We start from the raw sequence: 25,135 nt of genomic DNA on the forward strand, positions 1-25,135 counted from the left end.
GAACTACAACATCCATTTAAAATAAAACAAACACTCAATTTAAGCAGAATCATGCAGCTCTATTTTGTTTACAAACAGCTCTTAAAGGGATAGTTCACTTTCAAATTAAATTTTGATATGTTTTAGCTTACCTCAAGGGCATTCAAGATGTAGGTGTCTTTGTTTCCACAGTAGTTTCCATTTTGATATATTTAGGTCAAACCGTTCTTGTCTGTTACTCAAATACTATGGTCACCACCTCAAAGAGCATGCACAGAGAAGTTCAAATTAAACGATTCCCCATCGTAAGTACACATTGATGACCTAAGACACCAAACGAGCGGTTTGTGTGAGAAAACGAACAATATTTATGTAATTTTTACCTCTTATACACAACCACATCCAAGTGATCTGAGGGCGCGCGTGCTTCCTGGTGTGTGACCTCAGATCAGTTGGACGTGGTTGTGTACAAGGGGTAAAAAGGATATAAATACTGTTCGTTTTCTCATACAAAACGCTTGTTTGGTGTCTTATGACATCAATGTGTACTTACAATGAGGAATTGTTGATATGAGTCATAGACAAGAATGGTTTGACCTAAAAATATCAAAATGGAAACTACTGTGGAAACAAAGACACCTACATCTTAGATTCCCTTGAGGTAAGCTAAAACATAAAATTTTATTTGAACTATCCCTTTAAACAGGTCCAATTTTTATGTAGTCTGATGATTTATGTTGATGGTATTCAGCTAAATGTTTTGCTAAAAGCAACAGAAGAAATATGTTTCATATAATTTTCTTAATCGCATTGGAGTTGAAACTGGGAATCGAAAATAATCTGAATCGATAAGCAGAATCGTAATCAGAATTGTTATAATGCAAACGATAGTCAACCTTAGAAAGAAGGATCTCAGATTTCAATAGAAATATCTTCATCTGTGTTATGTGTTTGGAACAACATGAGGGTGAATAAATGATGACAGAATTAGAATTTTTGGGTGATCTATCCATTCATGACAGCCACAAATAATAGTATTGTAATTTACGTACATTTGTAATGTAAAAAAAAGATCCAGCCAGTATTTGGCATTTTTTGCAGGTTTGATCTGTGTTTGTACTGGCTGTCTTGTATTGTGTGTAGTGATGTATACATTGGTTTTGGCAACTTAGTTTCAATCAAACATGAAACTTACAGTAAGTTTTTATAGTACATTGACCTCTTACATGTCAAAAAAAATCACATGAAAATTAGATTCATCAAAACTGTAGCCTATTTTAGTCAGCAAAATGACTTGGTGACATTTTAAATTAGCACAATTCCCCAGACTTTTAAAATATCACAGAAAGCAAATGTTTAAGTTGGAAAGGCTCAAGAACATTTACACAATCAATAAATGTGAGTTTGTTGGAATGTCATTACGTAATTGCTCTCCAAGTAGGGCAAGTGACAGTTCTGTCAACTTGTCAACTAGCAAAAAAAAGGTCCGGTAGTGGTCTCAGGCCATCGATAATTAAGAAACTGCTAGAAGAATAATTAAAATGACACAGCTAGGGGTGTAAGAAAATATTAATTACACGTGAGTATCGAAAATTTTGTTTGGCGATACTGTATCGATTCTCAAAAATGGAATATCAATTTATATATATACAAAAAAAATTCATACAAGAATCATGGCAGTTGTTTAGTTTTGAGTTTACATCCTGACCCGACAGATACCAGTCTTCATCTCTGAACTTTAACAGTGACAGGAAATACCAGCATTAGGGCACACCACTAATGTTAGCATTAATATAGTTTGCCGCTGGTAATGAAGGATTTCCCATTTTTGTGTACGAATCTGAAGTGTGGTGTCATTTGGGCTTTTGTGGTAACGTCCGCCCCGGGACAACGGCACGAGTAGCACCTTGGTTCCGCAGCTTGCTGTGTCCCGTGTGAAGAGACCCGCGCAGCGGACAGTAGGGTCACCATGTGGCTGCAGCTTTCTCTCATGATGGGGTTTTTGTGCAGTTGGGGCGGTGTTCGCATCGTGGTCTCGGTCATTCCATTCGGAACATAAATACAAACTGAAAAACCTGTGAAATCCAAGTGGAAAGTTTCTGAAAATGTTTAACATCTCTATTTATTTTTTCTTTTAAAATTGCTTTGTTTTCTTTAGAAATCGTGCAAGCACTTTAAAATTTATAGATTTAACTAAAGGATCTTGCCAGCTATCCAGTGCGTTATGATTGGCCGAAGTCCTTAAGCTTATGATGGAAATGTTACACCCCTTACCATACTGTGATGCCATGTGTCCCAGCGCAACAAGACAAATACAATAAAACCCAGTGTAAACGAGACATTTATTGCATTCAGTGGGGACAAAATTACTGATTTTAATGACTAATATATATTTTTTTATTTATTTATTTTTTACGCGTTGTGTATTGTGCTGCATAAACATAAATCCATGTCTACATCTGTGATTGGAGAAACGACAAACAGCAAGCGCTACTCTACACTGCCCAAAACTCGCGTTTGAATAATCGGTGGCAAATCCTTTACATATGAAAATGTACTTACAGTCTGTGTCAGAAGTGTCAGACTGTCCTTGCAAAGTCAGAACTGCCACACTTTATAGAAACAGACACTAGCATTGTAGGCTACTCTCACAGGAAACAGTCCTCTTCCTCCGTAAAATGTGCTGCACACGTCAGAATATTTAGGTTGATCTGTTTCGGAACAGCATTGTAAATACAACTTAACCACTGATTTCTAGTTGTGTCCTCTTTTGGCCAAACAAAGTATTTTCGCTTTCACAAAAAAAAAATCACACACCGACTCCACAACATGGCGGTGGCAACAGCGAGAATAAAACCGATTGCATCATATGACAGGGACTGATTATTGCAAATGCAGATCCCACTGTGTTCTGGTTAAATATTTTTTATTTTATTTATTTATTGCTACGGTTTCCATATGGTGGTGTTCTTTATGTCAGCTTTCCTGAGATATATCCTATTCTTAAATAAGAAATATCCCAATATATCGCCTTGCTTACAGTACTGCAATGTATCGCAACATACCGTATTGCAACCCTGGTATCGTGATGCATATCGTATCGTCAAATTTTTGCAAATACACAGCCCTAGACACAGGTCAAATAAAACTTTCACTGAATAAATCGTGAAATCATTGAAAGTGCTTCAACAGAAATCACTGTTACAGTACATTTAGCCTTTTATATCCTTAGTATTTATGGCCCCATTTAATTAAGTTTTAAGAACATTACTGTAATTGTTCCTTTCGCCCATTTTTTTTTTCAGCATTAGTTCTCACATTAAGTTGATTTAAGCTTAACTTGTATTGAATCCACAATATTCCTTTCATTTCTTTTTAATTGTAGTTACATGAAGAGTCAAGAGGGATGTTCTTTTTCATGACTATTGTGAAGTGTAAGAGGTGTTTGAAACATGTCAAAGCTCAGCATCGTGGTGACATTTACTGCCACCGCAGAACATGCCAGGGGCAGAACCTGCTCACCTCTCGCTCGATACACACACTCAATGACTCATTCTCCTGAGTGAATAATTAATGTGGAGACATTTCACTTGCACTCTGCCTTTGCTCTCTCTATCACGCTTTCTGAACCGTTGCTTTATTATTTTAATTATTATTATAAAAATAAACTCTTTTTCCCTTATTTTGATTATTTGTTTTTATGTTTTAACTCCTTTTTTTTTAATTAAAGAAAAAAAAATATTTTACTTTGACTAATATGTGCGGTGGTGCTAAATGAGCTTAAACTTCCCATCTGCCATTAATAAATAGTGTTAAAATCTGGGAAATTTTACTAAACTTTTCCTAAGATCAAATCTTCCATAGCAAGAGTGAAAGTTGGAAAATCATTATTAATATATTTTTTTTACAGTATAATCTGGGAGACACTTTATTAGGTGTATTGAACTGATGAAATAATAAAAAAAAAAAAGAAAGTTAATAGATTGCTTGCAAACGTATTACCAAGTCCAAAGTTTTTTTTTTTTTTTTTTAAACATGTGGTAGTTGATAATATTCAGCCCTAGTCTGTGTATACAAGTAAAAAATAAAAACAAGTTAAACCCGATTTTGTGGTGATGCAATGGATGGCAGTAACTCTGCTGGAGAAGTGCCTGACTGTAGGGAAATTATCTTGAGAGCTACAGGTTGTGTCTTTAACTAGAGAGCCATTTTCTCTTTTCCTAAGCTCTTAAGACACTTCGGTAATGACATGATTATGATATTTAAACCTAACTTAAGTGGATGGCTATTGATGCACAGGTGCTGATGGGTTCATTTTATTTATTTATTTTAATCCATTGGCTGCTGCATACATCGGTACAAATTACTGTGATGATTTGTAAATAAGATGATGTCTAAATTGCCTTATTTTACAGCTTGAGAACACTACTCAGATGACTTCACTACTCATTAACTTTTCATTCGTCTAAAGACAGCATTCGTCAGACATGCTGTTTTATTCTTTTCACTGTTGAAGGATTTGTTTGGCTATCCATATGCGATTGTTATATAGTCTGTGGTAAGTTCTCTTACGAGAGTTCTCTCGTACTGCGTCTTAGCTAAGACGCTACGGGAAATGACTCTTTTCACGAAATACTGAAGCAAAAAATTATCCTTAATTTTGAATTGTTGTAAAGCGCATTTGCAGCAGCACACAGCCATAGGCGAGACGGCTCGCTCGCTCATTGGCTGCTCTGCGGCAACTGCACAAGCCTATCGAGCACAGGCTTTGGCCTGTGGTCAGAACGGGAAAAGCTCCAACAGGTGACAGTTGATGCTCAATACTGCTTGTAGCACCATTTTGGAAGAACCAACCATGGTTTCCAGATTTGATGCAGTTAGCAGACACTGCCCCGTGGTCAGTGCCGTTGAGGAGGGATCTCCTCTCGCAGGCCGGGGGCTCGATTTGGCACCCTCAAACGGAGTTGTGGTCCCTCCATGTGTGGGCGCTCAACGGTTACCCGCTGATCTCTCAGTAGGAGTGCTAAATACCATCACTCAGGCTAGAGCTCCGTTGACACGACGGCTGTATACCTTGAAGTGGTCGGTGTTCTCCAGCTGGTGCACAGCTCGGGGATGTTCACCCCTTAGTTGTGAGGTGACGGAGGTTCTCTCCTTCCTACAGGAGCTGTTGGATAAGGGCAGAGCCCCCTCCACGCTCAAAGTGTACATGGCGGCTATCGCAGCGTTTTCTGAGACAGCACTCGGTCAGTCAATAGGAAGGAACGATTTGGTAATCCGCTTCCTTAGAGGAGCTAGGAGGCTGAATCCTCCCAGACCTCCATCAGTCCCTGTATGGGACCTCGCGACGGTTTTGGAGGCCATGAAAGGTTCCCCTTTTGAGCCTATCCTAACGATTAGCCTCAAGCATCTGTCGTTCAAGACAGTGTTCTTGTTGGCTCTCGCTTCAGTGAAGCGTGTGGGTGACCTGCACGCGCTCTCGGTGAGCCCGTCGTGCTTGGAGTTTGGGCCTAATGACTCAAGGGTCATACTCAAACCTAGGCACGGTTATGTGCCGAAATCCCTCAACACGCCGTTTCGGGCTCAGGTTATTGCCCTGTCTGCCCTGTCGGTGTCAGGAGAGGATGGAGACTCGAGTCTTCTTTGCCCTATTAGGGCTTTAAGAGCTTATGTGTCTCGCTCCGCTGTCTTTAGACGGACGGAGCAGCTGTTTGTCTCGTTCAGTGGACGTTCCAAAGGAATGGCTGTTTCGAGACCGAGCCTATCCAGATGGATAGTTGACGCCATAGCGTTAGCTTACGCTTCCAGGGGCCTTCAGTGCCCACTGGGCGTCACAGCACACTCCACAAGAGGCGTCGCCTCGTCGTGGGCGTGGTCTACTGGGATCTCCTTGCAGGATATATGTATGGCGGCAGGTTGGGCCTCGCCGTCTACATTTATCAGGTTCTATAACCTGGAGGTTCCCGCCTTGCAAGCAAGGCTGCTGTCGGTATAGTCGAATCAGGGCCCTGATTGGAACTCTGAGATCGCAAGCGTTATGCGCTGCCGACTGTTATATGGGCAGTATTGCGTAAGACCCGCATTACCACATTGGTCAGGCCTTGCCTCGACTGTCTGATGTCATATTGCCGCGTCTACGGGCGCTGCTAGATATGGGACGGAGGGTCTCTCTGAGTCCCTCGGGTGACTGTGCACTGTAAATCCTGGGCGTTGCTTCCAGGATTATTGGTGTGTGATCCCTGTGCGCATGGTGCTTTACATGGGGTTCCCGTAGCGTCTTAGCTAAGACGCAGTACGAGAGAACTCTCTAGAAGAGGGAACGAGTACTGCGTTCTCTGCCGTGCGTACGATTCACTCTGGTTCGCTTCGCGATGAAATAAACCAGGTGAGTCAGCCTTTTCGAGCTCCTTTTATAGGGTTGGGCCACACCCGTTTCGGCGGGAAGTGGCATGAAGGGTGCGAAGCACCCTTATTGGTCTGATGTTGCATCAGCCTGTGATCGATAGGCTTGTGCAGTTGCCGCAGAGCAGCCAATTAGCGAGCGAGCCGTCTCGCCTATGGCTGTGTGCTGCTGCAAATGCGCTTTACAACAATTCAAAATTAAGATAAATTTTTTGCTTCAATATTTCGTGAAAAGAGACTTTTCCCGTAGCGTCTTAGCTAAGACGCAGTACTCGTTCCCTCTTCCAGAGAGAACCGAGGTTACGTTAGTAACCGAGTACGTTTCCTCAAATAAAAAGAGGTCATTGATTTAGAACTCAAATTTTACCTGATCTGAAAGAAGGAAATTAACTGGAAAAGATTTCAATGTCAAAGAGGGCGGAGTCTCAAAGCACACCCAGATATTAAACATCCTTCAAGTCTCATTCTTCTCAATACAAAAAGGGCCTTTATTTTAAGCCAAGCTATGCAAAATACATTTGCATATAACTGCCTCTTGAAAAATACTACGCTAGATTTACTTAAAAATATAGTGCATCATTTTTGCATCCCTCTTCTTAAGTAAATTTCGCATGGAATTTTAAGCAGGGTTACCTAAAAATCTTTAGTTGGCAATGCTTAAACATTTGAGTATCCCAGTGAACAAATGTATTAGTTGGTGTAACACTATTTTTGGTAGATTTTACTAATGCATTTAAGTTATTTCTACAATAATAGTCTTGCTTAATCCATTATAAAATGTAAGCTCATTTAGATTGATCATTTTAAGTTTTTGTATTTTAAAATACCTTGGGACTGCCCAATACTTAAAATTAGTTATATATTTCAATGAGTGGAAGACAAAACAGAGAACTGGTGAATATTAAATGATTATTTTATACAAATATAACTTAAAAATCTTTTAAAACATTTTAAAAAAATGACTAAAAATACAGATTACTGAACAACATTAAACATTCTGTAACAAATAACACGAAGTATCAGCATGCTTTTTTAATATTTGTGGTGGTGTTGTGTGTGTGGTATAGAGTGGAATATGTTGTTTACGTAATGTCTGTGCTGTTGTATTTTTGTGTGTTTGAGTGCAGTGAAGTGCTGAGTATGTAATATGTAGTGTATTCTTGTTGACTTGCATGTGTGAGTTTTGTAATGTTCTGTGGCTTTAAGCCACATTGGGGTGTCAGACGGTGAAATATAACTACTGTGGACCATCCTGTTTTCGCACAGACCAGACAATCTGCAAGTAAAATATATGATAAAGAAAAGCTCTAATTATTTCACAGAACAGCCACTTACCTTCACTGTGGATGAGCAGTCGTCTTCTGAGATCTGGTTTTCTACAATGGCTACCACAAATTGCGTGTTTCAAAGTTAATCTAGGTCATCACGTGGTATCTGCTTGGATCCTAATTTATTTTTATTTTAATTAGAAAATTTTTGAGTATTGATTTTACTCAAAATTATTTGTTGTTTCTTTATTAATTAAACCATGAACTCGATATGTTATGAAACAAAACTAAGTAAAATCTATTTATGAGCCATATTTACTGAGGCCAAACATCAATTTTTACAGTGCATTGCTGTGATGCCCTTTCTACACTAAATGTGAGTATCACATCATATAAAAAAAAATTATAAATAAAATTGGAGCCACTTATATAATTAATGACATTGACTACATTGGAGAAAGTAGACACGCCTTGTGCTATTTCTGATGTACTCCACGTGCTTGAGCTACTCCTGACAACAGGACAAATGGATGAGGAAAGGAGGTGATCTTTTTGGAATGTTTAATGTGATGCATCCTGTTTAGATGGCATTTGCGTCTCTGAAAGCCTTCTGATTGACAGCAGTGTTAGGGACGAGTGAATAATTATTTTAAACATTTGGATCATGTGATAGGATTTTGTGCTTTATTTGTAGAGTTTCTATGAAGCTATGAGAATACTTTTTCTGACTATTCCTATAATCTTGTCCTCCATATTGATAAAAATCATGATCCGTTATTAATTGTCATAATTAAAGCAACCTGATAATTTTTTTTTTTTACTACCCCAGTAAAACACTCCACTGATCTTAAAAGTAGTTTACAGCAGTGCTTCATTAGTGCTCCGGTTACATTTTGCATTGTATTGTGACTTTTTATGAAAGTAGTCACCTGAGCTTTCATAGCTAGAAGCGATTTCATGTGAGTATCATTTCAGCTGTATACTATCTGCCTAGTCCTCTGGGAGGTCTTGGCAACATCATTCTCAGACTTTTGAGGGGATATTCCAACTCCTAGAGAGAGAAAAAACACTTCAGGGGGCAGTTTTGATTTCTGTCTGCAATACCTTATGGTGGTTTCTAGCCCAGCATGTGGAGCTCTCCATGGGGTGGAGCTAGACTTTCACTCCCTGCTAGCATGAGGAACACTTCTTAATTACAGAAGATTAAATCCAGTCTCCTGCAGAGTTATGTTGGGGGCCAGAATCTTCTCTTCATTATTAATAATAACCCAGTCTCAGTGTTGCCCAGTGGACTGTGCGCACACCTACTCCTGTAGCCAAGTGCCCTTTTACCACCCCATCCCCTTTTGACTGTTTGTGTGCCGTCAGTCCCTGCAGTTTGACTTGATCTGGCATCTTCTGTGAGTTGTTCATATATAGAGTGTTCCTGCAGTCTGCTTTGAATGCACTCCTGCTGAGACAATTTTTTTTTTTAAACCACTGTAGGAAACGGCCAAAATTTAATGGGGTTTGCTGTTTGCTCTTATTTTTGCTCATACTTGTGTAGTTTTGGAGAGACAAGCACAACTTGTAAAAGTTGCAAAAATGTAGGAACTAATAGCCTGCAGTGTGGTTGTCCTTTGAGCGACCCAGGTTCAAATCCCAGCTCGTGGTCCTTTACAATCCTGTATTGCTCTTGTATCTTCTTCACTTCCAAACCAGACACAATTTAAAAAAAAAATATATATATGGCGATATATATATCTGATGGACAAAATTAATAGTCTTCTTGTTTCATATTATGCTCTATTTCGTGATGACGCAAAATACATTGTTTATGGAAATACTTTTTCATCCTTTGAATGACAGCAGTCTCGTATGCAATACACAGGGATGCATGCGTGCTCACGTCACTTTACTGCAGTTTAAAACGACTTATTTTATGCTGTTGAAACACAAACAACAGGGTTATATGTGCACACTGTCTCTGTTTCGGTGTAAGAGTAGTGCGTAAGGTACGCATCAACTGCAAATAGAACTCATAAGCATTTTTACTGGTTTATTGGGTTTGAACGATTGCATAAACACTTATATGCATCCAAATGCCCTCTTTGCAATTATCCTCATAAACACAGTCATTTAGGTCTTAAGGGAACATAAACAGTTGCAAGAGAAAGTGCATGTGTACTTCATTCTTGAAGGAGAAGCTGTCCAATATTGGTCCTATCTGCCACTCATGTTAATCAAACAACCGTGAGAGAAAATCTCTTACTGCTCTTGACTAAATCACTAGTTTCTTGTTCTTATTTCATCACTGATTGTTTGTTTATCTCCAGTTTGAGTTATTTATTTTTTTCTTTTCTTGTAGTAGTTTGATATCGACATTGGGGACAAGCATTATGAAAATTCTATGTTATCAAAGATTTGAATACCATAACCTTATTAAAGGAAAAAAGTAACTATATTGTGAGATATATCCTTATCGTGATATAAAATTACTCATATCATGATACAATATTTTGGTCTATCGCCCACCCCTAGCTACAAGATGCAACACGGCATAATAAAAAACTGATCGCTAATTTGATTATTTGGGGAGGGACTCATTTTAAAATCTCTCTCCATGCTGCTGTTCCCGACAACAAAATGAATAAATGGATAATCAAAATACAAAATACAGACTCAGGTTGCAGAAGTAGTTTCACAATGTTATTTGAATTCATATTGTTCACATTAGTGATTCTCAATCTTTTTGATTCCATTGTTCACAACAATATTCAGTCCCCCTCTTGCATTCTGTAATTTGAAGAATTAAAATGTTTTAGTAACAGTAAAATATTTTAGGGCTTGCCAGACTAAAAAAAGAAAAACTATGTTTATAAAAATGCCCATGGCGCTTTAAAATTTACATGAATTTTCCAGGTCTAGGAGTTAGGTTTTTGTAATTAAAAATGTATATTATGTCATATCGAGGCTCCTTGGAAGCTCTCTAATTAAGAACCACTGATAAATATATGTGCAAAATTTAGGATTTTTTATTTTATTTTATTTTTATAACTGACAAAAAGTAAACTGGTACTTCTGTTTAATCTCAAAATGGATTTGTTGTTCTTGATGCAAGTCAGACCAATCTAATGAACCCTTAAACTTTTAATGTTCACTGAACTCAGGTATGCATAGGAAGCTCTTGTATTAAAATGCCCTGAGTGTAACAGTCTTTGTCTGTTCTTTCTGCAGTCGCCTACTAAAGCTGTGTATAATGCAAGACACTGGAACCAGCCAGAGCCAGAAGAACTGCTGCCCATGCCTCCATCAAGATCTCAGGCTCCTCCAGTGAGTACAACACCAAGCACAGGATATATTCGACCAAACACTACACACTCCCACACAGTCACAACCAACTTTATAAAGCACTCCAGCACTGGCACTTCTCATGCTATCACCACAATGTTTATATGTTTATAGTCACCTTTGTGTAAAATCTGATCTCTTTGATGCCACTCAACACATTTTTTTCTCTGGTGTCTCTTCTAGACAGCATTGATAACCAGCATCATATTGCTACATTAACTATTATCAAGTAGGGGTGTAACAGTGCACAAACATAACGGTTCGGTATGTACCTTGGTTTTGAGGTCACGGTTCGGTATGATTTAGGTACAGCAAGAGGAAGAAAACTAAACATATTTTATTATTATTATTATTATTGTTGTTTTCTTTAAATTCAGTTATAATTAGAATTTCTTTGGGGATAAAAATCTTCCTCAGTTTCTGCTCTAAACTATAGGGATACCCTTTTACATTACTATAAGTTTACAATTAACAGCAGAGCCCAAACTTAAACTGAATTAGGCTGCTATTTATTTTTAACAATATTAATCAACAGGTAAAAAAAAAAAAAACAAGTATGCAAACAATGTAAATTGTTTTTAAATTAACTTCTAAATTAGACATTTTCTATTTGTTGTTGAAATAGTAATTTCGATATATTTATATATATTTATATATAAATAAAATATTTATTTAAACATATAACATACATTAAATAAAGACAACCGGCATCATATCTATTTTAAGGGGGTCGCACACACCAGACGTGAAGCGCAGCGCCACGTCTTTAAATTCGAACACATTGTTTTCTACGAGTGTATGCACACCGGCGGCGACATTCGGCGTCTGTCCGCGGCGCCCATCTACGACTCAGGACGCTGTTCAAATTACTGCATAGTTCAATCTGCATAGTTTTATATAAAATTAGCTGGAAATTGAGCTTGTGCGTATAGATATTTGCGCGTCCTGTGTGCGATACCTTGAGATGTCATAGACGCGGCGCACCGCTTCTCTTCCGGTGTGTGACGGCCTTTGGACGAGAAATATGAAGTTCTGCCAGAAGCAAGCCAGCAGCTCAAGACAATACTCCTGGACCTGACCATATTCCTGGATGACCATGACCTGACTGTTGAAGAGACCAAGAAATGGTCATCCTCGGTAGGAACCTCGTGAGAGAAGAGGGAGAAAAAAATGAGGAAGCTGACGTCGAGCCACAGCCCAAAAAAAAAAAAAAACTCTAGAAGCACTGTTGATAAATGCCAATTTATAGTGTTTTTATTTAGTAAGCTTAAGTTTTTATTTTATATCAGTTTCTTATTTATATGTTTTTATCTTATTTACATTTTGTGTAATTTATTTAGGCCTTAATTTATTTTATTTTCTTATTCGTTTAAAAAAACTTTCTAATATTGGCTAAGTAGCAAACGTTCTATGGTTCTTATTTGTTTGGGTCCACAGTTTGCAGATTCCAGTTTTTTTTTTCAGCCTGTACATGGTAGTATTTTTATTCGTTATTTTAATAAAAGTTCTTTATTTGAAATCGGTGAGCTTTTATTTTGTCCATTCAAGCAATTGACTCCGGATTGCCAATTGCCGCTAATTCGAAAGTGAATGTATAACATGTACGCATTTATAAGCTATATAAAAGAGAGGAAAGGAGGACACCCCCTCCCATCCCCCCACCCCACGGTGATACCGGTATTACCGGTGTCATCACACGTCGATTAACCGGTGGGAAATTTTCCTCACCGCGGCAACCCTAGGGTGGAGCTCTGGGAGATGGGTAGGTTTAGGAATAAGGGGGAGAAGACTGGAAGGTTTAGTTAGATGTAGGGTGGGAGGAGTTGGATCTGCAGTGAGGACCATCTCCTCTGCACTGTGATCTGTCACGCCACATAAAAGAGCATCAAAACAGCATTTCCTTAAAAAAAATGTCATGATTTGTTCTGTAGATCTACTTACCGAACCAAAAGACCCATACCAAAATTTTTTGGTAGAATATGTGTACCGTTACAACCATTTGGGGAAGTCGTGGCCTAATGGTTAGAGAATTCGGACTCGTAATCCAAAGGTTGCAAGTTCGGGTCTCAGGCTGGCGGGAATTGTAGGTGGGGGGAGTGAATGTGCAGCTCTCTCTCCACCCTCAATACCACATATGAGGTGCCCTAAAAAATAACTATTTTGGGATGTGTTTCCTAAAAGTTCACTGAAACTTGAAACCATGGTTGGCCAATGATGTTTTTGGGAAACACATCACTGGTTAGTGATGGGTAATTTTGTTTTAAATTACTGGTTCGGAGCCTGTATCAAATTGATTTCAACAAACAACACTTCGTTATGTCATACCATTTCAAAACTTTCAATCCTTTTTTTTGTTTTAAAAGCTTTCAACCATTATTGATTAGGGCTAGGACAATAAATGGATGAAATCGAGAAATGATTCCGCATCGATTCTGAGATTTTCCGAAGGCATCGCGTTTTCTTCTTGAATCGATTCTGAGCATAGTTTATAACAGCAGATGGCACTGCATGCTTTAGAAATAACCATATTCTGGTTATTTACAAGTTCCTTAAACACACACCACTTGAACCTAAAATAATCATTCATAAAGTTTGAAAAGGTTGAATCGAATTACAAGGATGTTCAGAGTGGGCTGTGTGCAAGTACAATGGGCAAGTACATTTAAACACATTACTCAGCCAAATACACAAGCATTGTTCTTCGTGGGCATTTGAGTGTGCCATTAAAAATTAGCCTAGAGATCTGCTGTTGGAAAACTATGCTCAGAATTGATTCAAGAGAGAATCATGATGCATTCCGGAAATCTCAGAATCGAGCCATGAATCGCTATGCAACGATTTATTGTCCCGACCTAGTTATTGTTTCAACTCTTGGTTAACATTAACCAGCAGACTGGGCAGCCTGGATGAAGTATTTTCAGAGATTATACATTGTGATGAAAGATTCCAAAACAAGCATAACTGACCATGATGAATAATTCACCATTAAAGCAGGAACATATATTAAAGTAAATACAGTGTATTTTGATGTACCTTAAACACAAACTAATTATGCACTTATTTTCCAACTAGCATCTTATCCCTCGCTCTCTACATGTGCCATCCAAACACAATCAATCCCATACAACTTAGGCAGCCTGCATCTGTTGCCACCATTGGAAGCCCACAGTGATATTATGCACAGTGACAGATATGCTTACACTTCACTTCAACTGTTTGTAAGGATTCTCATTAACGCTTGGCCTCCATTTCAACTGTTCCTATAAACAAGGCTACAGATATTAGAGTTTTCAAAACATTGCATTATTCAGTATGTGTTATGTGGCGCTTGGCCATCTTTGTAGTGTTTTATTTAGCAGCGTTGCAGTTGGTCGTGGATTTGGCCTTTTAGTAGTCGCAGCATGATGAATCTATAATGTTCTGTAGCACTATCTTTAGTATTCATGTTGCATAACCAGCAGTGGGTTGGTTGTTGGCAGCTCAGGCTATATGTGAATTGGCTCTGCAGTGCTTCCAAACATGCTGTTATGTTTTAATTCCAAGTTGTCGTTCTTGCACAGGCCGCTTCATCGGGAGGCAGTAAAGAGTCGAACTCGCACAAGGATGACGGAGTGTTCAAAGCTCCAGCTCCTCCTCCCAAAGTCATCAAGTCTGTCACTGTCCCCACAGAACCTTACCAGGACATGGTCACTGCACTCAAATGTAGGAAAGAACACAAGGAGGTTAGTGCAAATACTTCACAACACCATCTGTTTTGACACATGTGTAGCCTTGCTGCTTAGCGTGCAAACTGTGTATTGTCTACAACTATTTTTATTTTATTTTTTAAAAAAGCATGCTACACAATGCAGTATCAAACATTTTGGATGTAGTATGCTTGCCGTCACTTTAATTCAATAAGTGATATTTAGTTATCATTATCTTGGAAATAAAAATGGGCACCCCCCCCCCCCCCACTTCTGAAAAAAGGCTAAAATTAATAAGTACAAAGACTGTTGAGTTAAAAGATTTGTAATGCACTAGACATTTGAATATTTGGCAACTTTTCACTAAAGGCCCGAGCTGGAGCCAATTAAATTTGAAAGTCAGTCGCATGGAACCAATGATAAAGGCATAAAGCTTTAATCTTCATATGCATACAAAGTAGTGCAGCTGTTTTTCAATGAATTTTAAGTTTGAAAGTCTCAGTGGCAGCATATTGAAAACGCTGGCATGATCATAAGGACTGTTATAGTAATACAAAAAGATCTTTTTGATGGGGTCCAGAAAGCACTGATGTTCTGTGGAGTAATTCTGACTGTGGGTGTTAAACAGTTGTTCAGGCCCACCTACGTTACAGCCCTCACCTCTTTCTCTGCCCATTGAATCGTGTTTTTTATCTAAGCTGTAAGCCGTTCGGATTGTTTCCAGACCACCCTCATTTTATTATAACTCTGTTTTGTGGTCTCTATGTTTGACTGCAGGCTAACATTATAAACAAACAATGAAAAATGAAGCATAACATAATATTTGCTGGCCTCGTGAGATTACATTTCTTTGCGCTGTGTGGAACGAAACTTAATCTGCTTCAGGCGGCTGACTTTTTAATAATTATTTTTAATATGACAGTAATTTGAGTAGATATTTTTGTGGTTTGTACCAATTCCAGTAGGGCTGGTTGACAAATGTTGGATATAATGTTTATGCACCAAAAGCGGAATGAAAGGGCGCTAGTCATATGAACCGCGACACACAGGACATTTATTATTCAACGGTGTCACAGTGTGTGAATGAGCGATGCGTTTGTGTATTTAAACTAAATGTATTTAGACTAAATTTTATAATACAAATAACTAAAAACCATGTTGCAGTGTTATTATATGTCTGGTTTTAGCTGTGTTTATCATGATCTGAATATATGTTACTATGGAAGACCACTGGATAAAAAAAAAAAGTTAGAATAATACAATTTCACCATATAAAATGAGGTTGCTGCATTTTTTTCTGTTACTGATTTTGATAATGAACAAATTTACACCTGCATCCTAACTCAAGCTACTACAACTTTAAAATGTGAATTTCTAAGAGACAAAAAGTAAGAATATTGTTAATATTATCAGGCACAGAAACTTGTTTCTTGATTTAAAACAAAATCACTCATTAGAAAGTGCAGAAAATAATCATTTTCTCTTAAGGTATTTATTTTAAGAAGAACAAAAATGTCTGGTTTCAAAATCTTTTACTTTGGAGCAAAAATCTGGCTTTAAACTTGAAAATTAAGATTTGATATCTATAGTGATAATTATCTATATCAACTGATATGATAAAAAGTGTGACAATTTTTTGCCCATATTTAACCTTTCTCCTAAATTTCAGTATAATTTCACAATTTTTAGTACCATAAGCCAAAACTGTTGGAACTATTTTAACTATTAAATCACGGAAGTAAATACTAATTTTACAGAAAGTAGCTTTCAAATATTGAGAAGTAAACATTGTTTAACAAGATCAAGTTGAAATTTGTGACAGGTGCAACACTTTTGACATAAATTGTCAGATCATATATTTATTTATTCTTTTTTTTTTAAGATTCAGTCCTGCCTTGAAACAGTTGTCGTCAGTCCTGAACCATTTCTGCATGCTTAGAAGCATGAAATATAAATCTTATCCAAATTGTGAATGGTTATGTAAACTGAAAGTGAGCATTCTCTTTATAATCAATGAAACTGAAAAGTCCAGACTGTCCATCAAACTATATTTTCATCATGAGATTAAACACTTGCTTTCTCTTTCTCAACAGTTGTTCACCGTTGTTCAGCACGTGAAGCACTTTAATGACGTGGTGGAATTTGGCGAGAATCAGGAGTTCACCGATGACTTTGAGTATCTTGCCGCTGGTCTGAAGACTGGTCAACCCCTTAACACACGCTGCCTTAGGTGTAGAAGCCCTTCCATCAGTGTATATCCTAACCATTCCCCAGTATTGTAAATATGGCCTAGTGTTTGTATTTGCAACAGGCTCAGTGTTTGCTCATTACAATTATGTTGGGTTTGTGTGCAGTGTTATTAGTTTGGCCACACGGTGCGCCATGCCAAGTTTCAGGATGCACCTGAGGGCTCGTGGGAAACTGGCTCAGGTGTTTAAAACTCTCAATGATGCACCTCAACATCCAGTAAGTCAAAATAAGTTTGGACTTTCCTGAAACCTTCACTGCTTGATGTCTTGTGTCTAATCAATTGTACTCCCTGTCCTTATCCCTTTCCTCAGAATCTAGCTGTATGTACAGCCTCTCTGATGTACATTCTCAGCCGTGACCGTTTGAACATGGACCTGGATCGGGCCAGTCTGGATCTGATGATTCGTTTGCTGGAATTAGAACAGGACAAATCCATTGCTGATCAGCTAACGACAAAAGAGATGAATAAAGTAAAAGAAAAGATTCGCAAACTCTGCGAAACCGTCCATAATAAGCATCTTGACTTGGAGAATATCACGGTAAGCTTGAGATCAGTTGTGCTTTGTTATGGACTAGTGTTTCATTGCTGCAGTGCGGTTGTTCTGTTTGTTTACATCTGCAGACTTTCCTGTCAAGGATTTGCACTTTTTTATTATTGTGCTTGCATGATCGATCATGTGGATGAGGGATTGTGATTTGGGGTTTTTCAGAAAGGTTCCGATTCTGCTCCCTCTAGTAGATACACTTCATTCCTTGTGTTGTACATTCTAAGTATGTTTTCAAAAATGTATCAGTCAGTGGATTTTTCCAACAACTAGTCACAACATCTATGTTAAAGAATAGTTCATTTCAAAATGACATTATATTTTGTCGTTGTCGAAACGACAATGTTCTAGGACTGCGCAATAAATTGTAAAGACTTATTTTTCCTTTTTATTATGAATAATCATCTGCGATGTTTGCCCACTGGTGGGTTGTCCTTAAGAGATTATTTATTTGTTTGTTTTTAAATTGGCATTTCCGTTGTCTTGCAATGGTAACAAGCCTCCACAATCTTTCATCGTTACGGTTGCCAATTACAAATAGAAGTCCCCCAATCAGAGTGTTTCTCTTAGTGCTTGGCAAAATATCAAATGTGATTTTCATGCGCATCTCGTCAGTAAAGCCGCTCCTGTGATAAGTAGGTAACGTGCGTTCAGATCAGAGTATGCGAGCGGAGTGGAGTGGCAACAATTTTCCCTCCGCACTCTGATCATTTAATAATCACTCCTCTCACATCCGCTGGTTCAGATGGAGCGGCATTTACAATTCAGAGCCGTAGTTCACTGACAAGCTGCACCAAATCGAATTCAAAATCCGCAATGAATCGACAGCGATTTTGAATGTGATTTTGTGAAGTTTCTTAGTGAACTACGGCTCTGTGTTGTAAATGCCACTCCCGAAGTGATTATTAAATGCTCAGAGCACGGAGAGGAAATTATTGCCGCTCCACTCCACTCGCATACTCTGATCTGAACGCATGTGCAGGAGATTACCTACTTATCACAGAAGCGGCTTAACTGACGAGATGCGCATGAAAATTACAATCGATTTTTTCCTAGCCCTATGCTGGTTTTGGGTACATAATAGATGTGTGTACTGTGTATATTTATCATGTGTGTATACATAAATACACATACATGCATGTATATATTTAAGAAAAATGTTAATATTAAATATAATTTTATATATTATAAATTGTCTGAATATAAATATATACATGTAATTATTTTCTAAATATATACTGTATGTGTCTTTATATATACATAATAAATATACACAGTACACACACATTATATTGTATAATTATATAAATAAAAACTTTTATTTTGAATGCGATTAATTGGATTAATCATTGCCCAGCACTAATTGATATTTTTTTCTTCCCAACCGTGATTGCATGCTCTCTCTCTACATTATGGAAAAAGTGCTAATGAGCTGAAAAAAGGGAAAACATTAGTTGCAATTTAGTAATATCTATTGTGATATTTTGTTTGTTTTGACTATAATTCCTTTTTTTTTTTTCTCTTCTTTTTTCTTTTTTTTAAAGTGACGTGACATTCAGCCAAGTATGGTGACCCATACTCAGAATTCGTGCTCTGCATTTAACCCATCCAAAGTGCACACACACACACACACACACACACACACACTGTGAACACACACCCAGAGTAGTGGGCAGCCATTTATGCTGTGGCGCCCAGGGAGCAGTTGGGGGTTCGATGCCTTGCTCAAGGGCACCTAAGGCGTGTTATTGCTGGCCCGAGATTCGAACCCACAACCCTAGGGTTAGGAGTCAAACTCTCTAACCACTAGGCTTCCCCATTTTAAGATTATTAAGCAAAATAATCATGATCAACTGTTTAAACATTATCATGCAGCTTATTCACAAGTTGATTTTATTGTTGAAAACGGCCAATGTTGCAAAAAAGTTTTGTTTAAAGATTGGTGAACCCTTTCTCAAAGAGGGTTTAGCATGCTGCTGACAGTGTAGTTTTTTATAAGCTGTTCTCACAGGACAAGTTCAAAAACAGCTGGGTGGAACACATCAGAATGAAACAGAATTCAAGGATTTTAAAACTTCAGCTCTTGTTACTTGACACACTGTTTTTAAATTGTGCTGAAAATGCTAAAATGAAAAAAAAAAAAACGGAGACATGACGCACTGGTAAAGGATATCTGACTGGAGCATGTGCACATAGACCAGCAATTTAAAAAAAATACACTGACGAAACAATGCATTCTGTGTGAACACTCACTTAGACTGTTAGCACACTGAAAAACAGCATAAAACCCTCTCCAAGAACAGGTCTCTATATACATCCATAAATTCATTGAAAACACCCTTTGCTAAACCATTATAATATTTACTTGTTTTCATGTTTTTGCTTTAGCCATCAGAGCCAGATCAAGAGCTTTTTATCAAGTTGCCTTCTTTGCATTTCTCGCCTTCCTTTTTCCCTTTTTTCATGTTCTGTTTAGCAAATAGAACTTTTACATTTGCATAATGGAGTCATTAAAGCTGAATGTATCTTTTATATAATATCTTTCAGACTGATTGTGCATTGTCTTTTTATCTGCAGACGGGACATTTAGCAATGGAGACATTGTTGTCGTTGACGTCAAAGAGAGCGGGGGATTGGTTTAAAGAAGAACTCCGGCTTCTGGGAGGCCTGGACCACATTGTAGATAAAGGTCTTTTATTTTTGCTCAGTATTAAAGATCTGATTGTAATCCGCTATTTGTTATATAAGTTTGATAATATTACGTTAAAATTGTGTTTTGTTGTATTAAGTCATGAACATCACATTTGCCTGGGTTTTACATACATGCATATTATAAAAAAGATACTTGTGAGAGTGATTTAATGTGCATGTGTTTCCCCACAGTTAAAGAGTGTGTGGAAAACCTGAGCCGAGAGGATGATAAGGAGAACCTAGTGGCATCATTGTGGGGGGCTGAGAGATGTTTGCGTGTTCTAGAAAGTGTAAGTCTAATACTCATCCACCCATTTGAGTTGTGATTGTCATATGTTATTTAAAAGTAAACATGTACATTATAAAGTTCTCTGAATGAGTTTGAATTATGTGAATCCAGACCGTTTGTCCTTGAACATGCCAATCCATTTACATGGGATACAAAGATTTCAATCCAAATTCACATTTCAGCATTAATATAAAAATGGGAAAATTATATTTCCTTTCATAAGGGTTTTGCAATAAAAGACATTCTACTTCATGTGGATTGGGGCAGTAAGGTGATTTTTATTTTTTTTAAAGAAATGAATACAGAAGTGTAATCTTTTGTAACATTATTGTAACTTTGCCCTTTTCAGATGCTGTTCTTTTGAACTTTCTATTAATCAAAGAATCTAAAAAAGTATAAGGGTTTCCACAAAAATATCAAGCATCGCAACTAGGGATGCGTACCGATAAGCTTCAGGACAAACTAAACTGTTATTGATACTTGCGTTTTTTAACTCTGTATACTTCAATGTTAATGACGAATTAAAAGCTGCTGCTTGTCATTTTCCTTCAATGAATGATGTGGCCGACGTTTGCTCGACGTGCGTGTGATATCCAGCGCATATGCGGTGTGTGTTTCTGTGCAATCAGTCATCGCGGCAAGAGTGAAAGTTCAAAACTACGTGCTCTCATTACAAAACAAAACAACACCAGCATCAGATGCAATATATGCAGTAGAGTAATAGTGAACGGAGGAGGCAACGCTAGTAATATAATGAAACATTTACTAACAAAACCCAACATCTACCGCAAGTAATGCACTGTATTATGTCTCGCGGCTCTAGCTCCAACTGCAATTCGCGAGACACATTCATGAGACACTGCACTTATTTCCAGTCACAAGTACATTATTTGTGTGCTTTAAGGTCTTGCCGGTAAAACTTTTTATTTGCGTGCTGTTCTAACGTGCTTATTCAGAGCGCATACACCCGAAGCGTCCATACACTAAAATGCCGGTCAAACTGCACCTGATTACTTTTTTTTTATATTAGTTATCCTCTGATTGTGCTAATATTGTCAGAAACACAAAAGGTTCACATATAAACACAGTTATGTATAAAGTGACAGTAAAAAGGTAAGAGAGAAATGCATCTCTTAAAGGGACAGTACTAAACATACTGCCACTTGTAATTAAAGGATAGTTGGGATAGTTCACCCAAAAATTCTAATTCTGTCATGATTTATTCAGTCATGTGGAACCAAACATGTATTGATTTTGATTTATTCTTAGATAGTGGATTTTGCCGAAACCAATAGCTAGGTTGGACCACACTGCCCGATACCAATTAATTACCCAATAGTTTTTAAAATGGATACTGAACAAAACTAAAATAGTGCTTTGTTTACAAAAAAAAACAGTACTGAACCATAGTAGTAATAGTAGTATTAGTAGTAATAATAATATATTTTTTTTCCTAAATTCCATTTTTTTTTTTTTTCCAAATTCCATTATTTCCGTTTTAATTTTTCTGGATTCAGTTTTTTCCATTTAAATTTTTCTCCACTCCTTTTTAGTAGTTAAATTGAAGTTTATTAATCATAAAGTCTAATTTATTAAAATCATGAAACTTATAAATTTTCACATCAATTTAATAAAAAATGTTTAGGGCCCTATGAAATGATTTATTTTTTATCACCATATTTTTTATTGTTACCAATAAAATAAAAAATGTTGTCAAATGTATAATTATTTGAATGCATAAAACAACTTTATTTTTTTCTTAAAGAAGCCAAATTATTTTTTCCCCTCAGAAATTCTGTGTGTATTTAAATCTTTATTGTTATCAAATCAAGCATGAAACATTAATTTTGTTTATCTTTTAATTACTGAAAATGAAACAAACTTTTCTTGGCAAACAAAGGGGATTTACTATTTAAATCCAAACATGGAAGAAATGCTGTGTGATTTAATCCTTAAAAAATAGTGTTTGTTTCATTTTAGTAGTAGTAGTAGGCTATGTACATTCTACTGAAAAATAGACTTCAAAACCGGACTTTTATTTTGACAGGTTGCCGTGAATACCTTTACAATTCTGTGCATGTGATATGATGCTTTTGCTGAAAACAAATGGTCAAATGCTCATGAAGTGACTCTCAGAGCAGTTCTGGAGATGTTCTACATGTGCTTACATCCTCATTTAGTGAGATGGCAGACGCTGAAATCACAGCGAGCGTCACACGAGTTCAACTCGAGCAGCGGTCTAAAACTGTTTATTTATTCACCAAACGGACACAAGTTTACTTCAAGAATGAACAATGAGGCATAGATAAGTTTGGAGTTCAGTGTTGGAGTTCAATAAAAAAAATGGAGCAAACGGAAAGAGAATATATTATTGCTCTATAAATGAAGCATACAGACTTTATTAAAGCCACAAAAAGACAAATGTTTCAATGAAAATGCTCAATATACAATTCATTATGTACATTAATAACGATTCAGGGTGAATATATTCTAATTTAACGGAAAGCTATGTGAATGGTGCTCTGTGGCGCAGCAGGATTTTCTGTCAGCTGCATTTAAATCTGGGTCTGAAGTTTACTCTGTTCAGCATGCAGTATCACGTGTCTAAACGAATAGCACATTCTGTCAGAGGCTGCTCTCGCACTGTATAATGAAGACAGACCCTTCTCAGCCGCTCCAGCAATGGACGCCACCCGGAAAATTATTGTCATGGATTTTTGCTGATAACCGATTGCTTCATCAATCAACTATCGGTGCCGATTAATCGGCAAAACCGTTACATCGGTCGACCTCTACTTCATATCTTTTTGCACCAAATAGTATCGATAAGCGGTATCGGTATCGATAAAATGTAAATGATACCCATCTCTTATTGCAACTGTTTTTAAAGTTTAAAATAAGAATTTTTTCTGTTGCACTAAATTAGCATATTGATCAGAGTGATTGCTGAAAGATCATGTGACACTGAAGAATGGAGTAATGGCTGCTGAAATTCTACAATGAGAAAATTTTTTTTTTAATGATGTATTTTCTGATTATTGTACTTGGTAGAGGCAGTCAGCTGTAAACCTCAGTAGATTTTGTTAAAAGATAAACAGAGTGCATTAACTTTGATATTAACCTACTGTAGATGTTCATGAACAACAGTCGATCTCTGCTGGGCCAATTTAGAAGAGGAATAGTTTTTGCATTGTGGCTCTTTTTTAAACTTTTAATTTTATATTTATCAATACAGGTAACAGTTCACAATCCAGAAAACCAGGCCTACCTGATCGCGTACAAAGACTCTCAGCTCATAGTGTCTTCAGCAAAGTAAGTGCCTCCAAAAGAAAAGCAGTTGTCTAGCTGTAGTATTACAGTAATGTAGCAGTATGCTTGTCATGTTTTCCTGATTGTTTTGGCAGGAAGCCCCTGGTTGTGTGTGGTCAGACTGGGTGCAGGTTAACCGCTAGCTTTCCTTATTACAGCAGACAGCCTCCAGACTCATTAACAACCCCAACAGGAACACTTTATCAACAACACCAGCTGCCAAGACCATAAGTGTAGAGCTGCTGTGCCAGAGAGCACCTTCTGATATGGCTCAAGCCATGCTGAAATTTCCTAAAGAGGCCAATCACTTCAAACCTTAATGAGACTTTCATACTGTTTTAAGGGTTCAACTTCAGACCACTTAAAAGTATAGTTAACCATAGTCATTTAGTACCTCTTGTCATTCCTAACTCCCCTGATTTACTTTATTAGATCAGAATGTTCACTCTGCATACAATGAAAGCATGCCATAATAAGGAGCTATCTGGTAAAATAAATCTTGTCCATCTGAATCTGATATCACTCAACTTTATCTGAGTTAGAGATTAACATTGAATACTTCCATTCAATCTATTCTCACAAAGATATTGCTTCAGATGGATTAGGAGTTTATTTGCACATTTATTTTACAGGGTAAATCTCTATAGAGCTACATGGGAGCAAATTTGTTCCAACAGCGCAAAAAAAAAAAAAAACATCCATTATTGCTTTTCCACAGCTTTCTAAAATGCATGGATTATGGCAGTCTGATGGAAGAAAGAAGTCAAACATACATCAAGTTAAAAAGAATCCCACTGGCAGAACCCAACAACACAATGGAGTGTATATACAAAGATAATTATTGTGGAAATGCTTTATCTCTTTCTGTGAAAAGGGTGCATACAGCGCATGAGTCATAATGACTGGTTTTGTAGTTTTGCCGTTCATATCTGTTATGAAAGGTTTTTTTTCTCTCTCTCTCTCTCTTCTGTCCTTGGTTTCAGAGATCACTATTGTGCCTTGGATATATATCTAGACTTTTTAATGTAACTCCCCCACACCTTTTGTACTACATACATGAATGATATCTTATATTAGTTTTGAGGCAATCCGAACTTTTTCGTGGCAGATAATAAAACGGGATAAAAAGTTGCATTAAAGATTTGTATTGAGCTGTATCTAGAGCTCAGAATGTTTAGAGATGCTTTTTTTTTATTCTTACAGGCTCTTTTGATTTGGGTGATTAACAATTCACTTAGCAAGCCGGATAGCAATACTTAAAACCACTCCTATAGCAACTTTAGCAGCTTTGAAGCAATGCCCTGGCTAGCATCTGTAACACCCTAGCATCCCAGCAGCGACTTACGTGGGCGAGTACCATTCACATATTCAGAAAATGCAAAAATC

At 37.4% G+C, this 25,135-nt stretch overlaps 1 protein-coding gene across 1 annotated transcript in view; it reads left to right on the forward strand.

Annotated features, from left to right (window-relative positions):
* waplb (WAPL cohesin release factor b) overlaps positions 1-25,135 on the forward strand; it is a 68,352-nt gene that overhangs the window by 25,360 nt on the left and 17,857 nt on the right. Inside the window, exons 6-13 of the mRNA XM_059531945.1 lie at positions 10,866-10,961; positions 14,540-14,701; positions 16,759-16,895; positions 17,020-17,131; positions 17,227-17,454; positions 20,038-20,149; positions 20,344-20,441; positions 23,676-23,752. Of these exons, the coding sequence (XP_059387928.1) occupies positions 10,866-10,961; positions 14,540-14,701; positions 16,759-16,895; positions 17,020-17,131; positions 17,227-17,454; positions 20,038-20,149; positions 20,344-20,441; positions 23,676-23,752 (1,022 nt within the window). The remainder of the gene's footprint in view (positions 1-10,865; positions 10,962-14,539; positions 14,702-16,758; positions 16,896-17,019; positions 17,132-17,226; positions 17,455-20,037; positions 20,150-20,343; positions 20,442-23,675; positions 23,753-25,135) is intronic.

Source organism: Carassius carassius, chromosome 40 (assembly GCF_963082965.1).
Source record: "Carassius carassius chromosome 40, fCarCar2.1, whole genome shotgun sequence".
Lineage (NCBI taxonomy): Eukaryota > Metazoa > Chordata > Actinopteri > Cypriniformes > Cyprinidae > Carassius > Carassius carassius.